The sequence below is a fragment of the Myripristis murdjan genome, chromosome 20 (assembly GCF_902150065.1).
Source record: "Myripristis murdjan chromosome 20, fMyrMur1.1, whole genome shotgun sequence".
Classification (NCBI taxonomy): Eukaryota; Metazoa; Chordata; class Actinopteri; order Holocentriformes; family Holocentridae; genus Myripristis; species Myripristis murdjan.
In genome coordinates this window covers 25,301,623-25,306,181 of record NC_043999.1, presented here as the reverse complement: position 1 = coordinate 25,306,181, position 4,559 = coordinate 25,301,623, and the positions used below count along the sequence as shown (strand labels likewise).

Below are 4,559 nucleotides of genomic sequence, written 5' to 3'. Positions count from 1 at the left end.
GACAAGAGGACAGCTCACTATAACAGTGGTGGGCTGGGTGTCAGAACCAGGCTGTTGTCATAGAATTAGTTACTTTGCAAAATAATTTTTTTCTGTCCTCCAGTAATGTACAAACTGGCAGTTTGTACATTACTGGAGAACATTACTTTGTACATTATTGGAGGCACTCATTAACTTAAAGATTGACAATTGATACTTTTATTTTGGACTTGTGGATTCTATCTGTCATTTAGAATGTTTTCAGTTGTAATTGGTTCTCATTACAATTATTCAAACAACTTTTCAAATATGACTGAAATTGAAAAAGATTCTACTGTTGTGTTTTCCTCAGATGGGAACAAACAAATGTGCGAGTCAAGCAGGAATGACTGCTTATGGAACCAGAAGACATCTTTATGACCCAAAAACACAGACAGACAAGCCTTACGACCAGACCACCATCAGTCTTCAGATGGGAACCAACAAAGGCGCCAGCCAGGTTAAAACTAACTCACTTTTTAAAGGGATTCTCATAGTGAAGTTCAACTGTATCCAACTTCTGAGACACACCTTGAAGGGTTCTTTTCAGAAGCACAGGAGAAATCAAGTTTGTCTTTATTCAGTTAAAGTAGGGTTAGAGACTGAAGTAAGATCTAAAGACAATTTGATGAATGCAAATGTGGAAGCTGGCTGACCTATATGAAGCAATAAATGGCTTTCATTGAAAATGTAATTTGAAAGTAATTTGAAAATGTAAGTATTCTTCAAAACCACCCATATGACATTATTCTTACAACTCAACATTGTCACCTTTTAGCCTGAGTGCTTGATAGGAAAGATATGGAATGGAATGCAAAATGGACTATAGAAGACACCTGACACCACCAGCATGGCATGCTGTTTCATGGAGTAGAGGTGGATGGCCCTCCTTTCTTATATCTATAAGCACAACTGAAAGAGATTCTGTTAAAACATGTCTGCACAGTTGCTTGAGTAGATCAACAAGATTAAAACCCACTGTCATGGCTAATATAGCAAGATGTAAACAGTACATTGGTTTCGTCATAACTGACGTTGACTAGTGTTACCATAAAACTGATGACGCAGAAACATGAGGGCTGTCAAGCTACTACATATGTTATAATGATGAGCATCTACTAGATCAGTCTATCAGTTCATTATCTATTAATTGCACTTAGATACTTAACCAACCAAAGGAATGGCCCACAAGAAAAGCCAGGCTTTAAAGAAATAACGGTTAGCAAAAAATTTACAGAAAACACCAACATTGGTATCAATCGGTAGTCTTTGTCTTTCATCAGAGCTTTTCATCTTGAGAATGTCGTGCCAATAATACTACTTTTCTGCCAGCACTGGTATAAAGTTTTTCTTTCTATTTTTTCGCTTTCTCATTGTGTCTGCCAGTAAGGTATAACGATTATCCTCCATTGTTGATGTTCTTTCTCATATGTCTAGAGACTACACAAATCTCGCTAGTTAGCCAGCATACACTAAGTATAAACATTTGTAGCTGTGATACAAACATTTAGTAGACATAATGAGCAGGTGGTGGTGGTAATTCCCCAGTGTGGAGGTGATGCGTCATTAGAGCAAAGATGATCTTAAAAATGGATGAACTGCGCTATGCACAATGAAATCTTATTCTAAGCCCACAAAACTATTTGAATTATTACATGATGAGAGAGCACAATAGTTAAAATATATCTGAGAAAATAAAATACACAGATGGTTAGGATGAGGCATGGGTGGTGCCAGTATGACTTCTGGCACTCCAGAGGCTTGGCACGTCAGCGGCACCTCTTTGTGTCTGCAGCTGGATGCCAGTCACAGATTTCCCTCCCAGATCATGGTGGTATTTAATAGAATACAAGGGGAGCATGTAAATGTTACACATTTAGTAATTCTTGAAAATATTTCTGAACATGCTTTTGCATTGCTGTTTCCTGCAGGCCGGCATGTCAGCCCCAGGAACTCGCAGGGACATCTTTGACCAGAAGGTGGCGGTGCAACCACTCGACAACTCCACCATCTCTCTCCAGATGGGCACCAACAAGGTCGCGTCCCAGAGGGGTATGAGTGTGTACGGGTTAGGCCGTCAGGTCTACGACCCCAAGTACTGTGCCCCCCCAACAGAGCCGGTCATCCACGCCAACGGCAGCCAGGGCACCGGCACCAACGGCTCGGAGATCAGCGACAGTGACTATCAGGCCGAGTTCCAGGAAGACGAGTACCAAGCAAGCTACCACGATGACTACAGCGGCCATTACAATGACCAAGGCATTGACTATTAGTGGCCTTTTCTTCCACCTCCTACACAGCCGCTAGTCGGAGCAGTATTAACAAGTGTATTTTATCGACAACACAACAGAGCAAGTCTTTTGCTATCCTCACTAGTCTTCTTCTTTTTCTTTCTTTTTTTTTTTTTTTAAATCAAAGCATAAAGAGAAATATTGCCTTAAGTGCATTCCTACTCCACCTCCCCAGCTCTTTCATTTGAGCAGCAATGGTTGTCAGAGGCTGTAGACATAAGCATAGACTTATGAGGTACAGGGCTGATCTGCTTTTAAAGCTTGAGAACATTCCTTTTTAAGCCTACTGTTTTTTTTTTTTTGTTGTTGTTTTTTATTAAGTCTTAATTATGGGACACTGAAGTAGCGATAACCTTGTTGACCAGCATTGTAGCAACAGCTAAGTTACAATCCAACTTTTCTATTCCTGGACTGAAATTGTGGTGATTCACTCATAACAGGAATTCCCAGGTACCAGCCCTAGCCATATGGGGACTGCTTTAATGTGCATATCCCCTATCTGTTCTACATTCATGAGACCAATCATAGTTTTTGGTATGTGTTTTTCTAGAATCAAATTGGGTGAAAAGTTTGGATGAAGCAGTGGCCATCTCAACTTTTTTTTAATTACATTTAATCACTGGAACAGGTAGCCTTTTTTTCTTGAAATGAAGAGTATGTACTTTCTGATGGCTGTTCCAATAGAGCAGATGAGCAACCCAGAGTTTAGTCTATTTTGTTTCCATCACACAAGGCTAGTCTTATTTGTGCTATCACATTTTATTGTCCTATTGTTTCCCTTTTGTTCCCAATCTGTATTTATTGCCATGCCTCTTAATTGTAAACTGGTCCACTGTTACATGGTTCTTTATATGGAAAAAAAAAATGTATGTTATAAATAAAGCCTTAAATTTCTTGGTTCTCAGAACGGTTCTCCATACAGGATTGTTTAATATAAAAAATCAGTTCACAGTCATGCTGTGTTCATGTCATATTGGGAGAACAGGATGACATCTGGTTTACTGCAACATGGAAGCATTCATGTGGTAAACACCCACCTCCAGACTCTTTTAATTTGTTTTAACTGCTCGCTTTTTGTAAGTGGAGTTGATTGCATTAAGTTGAATGTGTCTTTGTTGAATTGTTATTACCTCAAACTGTTGTGTTGATTGCTCACAATGAAAATTCATGAAATTTGAGACTGCAAAAAATCCCATAGTCCCCTTGTGATCACCACAAGGACTCTGATATTAACAGCTTTTACTGTTCAGCAGATGGAGTTTGTGGTAAATCTGATATGACATGAGTACAGCATCAGATACAAGCAAGGATTTGTCTTATTGTTGCAGAGCGGTGATATAACAACATCCACTGGACATTATGCTGAATTAAAATCATATGTCTGGTGGATGTCCAATGGACTTGCCAGCAAGTGCCCATACTCTTTGGATTTGTTTGAAGCTGTCAAGGCACCATGATTGAAATTTTCAGAGGCATAACTTTGAACACATGAACTCAGTGAACAATACTTTTGAGTTCACATTTTATAATAATAATTAAAAAAAACATTGTAATATACACAATCAAAAAAAAAAAAAAACAGCAATTTGTTGTGTCCTGCCATCGCATTTTACAAGTTGTGATAACAAAACTGACCTATGTGATAAGAGCAAGAGCGCTGCCATTAAAGGTTAAATTGGCGCTAAATTGGTGTTTGTGTACACATCTGGTAGGTGAAACTGTTACGTAGTGATACAGAGACAAAGTAGTTCCACCAGCTGACTGGCAAGAGGGCTGAAAAAGAGCATCAATTTGGTAAAACTTGGGGGATCTGTTACATAGCAGATACCAATATATGGATGAGAACCCCAACTACCCCAAAATACCCAATGGCTTGGGTATTTTGAAAACTTGACATCACGGTGGTGGTTTTTATCAACATTAACTATAAACCCTGCTGCTTCATGATGGTCATTACTCATTGTACCTTCTAAAGATGTCCAATTTTCCAAAGGAACGCAACATTAAAATCAAATTTAATTACAATATTTCATTAGATATTACCACAGTTAACACCTGGGACTGGTAATGTCCCAGGGTAGCTAACCGGGTAGTTAGTACCTATAGTTTGGATTTAAAAGTGAAGTGATGAATCCATGGTGCAAAATGTTCTACCGTTTGAGTCATCCCACCCTCAAGGTTTTAAAACTCATCTCTCTAAAAACTGAACAGCACTGAAAATGTGGCCACTCAACGCACTCTTAAACACCA

At 39.0% G+C, this 4,559-nt stretch overlaps 1 protein-coding gene across 1 annotated transcript in view; it reads left to right on the top strand.

Moving 5' to 3' along the window:
• The window catches only part of LOC115379055 (calponin-3), a 20,988-nt gene extending 17,772 nt beyond the window's left edge, over nucleotides 1–3,216 (top strand). The window contains exons 6-7 of the mRNA XM_030079725.1: nucleotides 332–478; nucleotides 1,950–3,216. Of these exons, the coding sequence (XP_029935585.1) occupies nucleotides 332–478; nucleotides 1,950–2,291 (489 nt within the window). The 3' untranslated portion in view covers nucleotides 2,292–3,216. The remainder of the gene's footprint in view (nucleotides 1–331; nucleotides 479–1,949) is intronic.
• The last annotated feature ends 1,343 nt before the right edge of the window (nucleotides 3,217–4,559 follow it).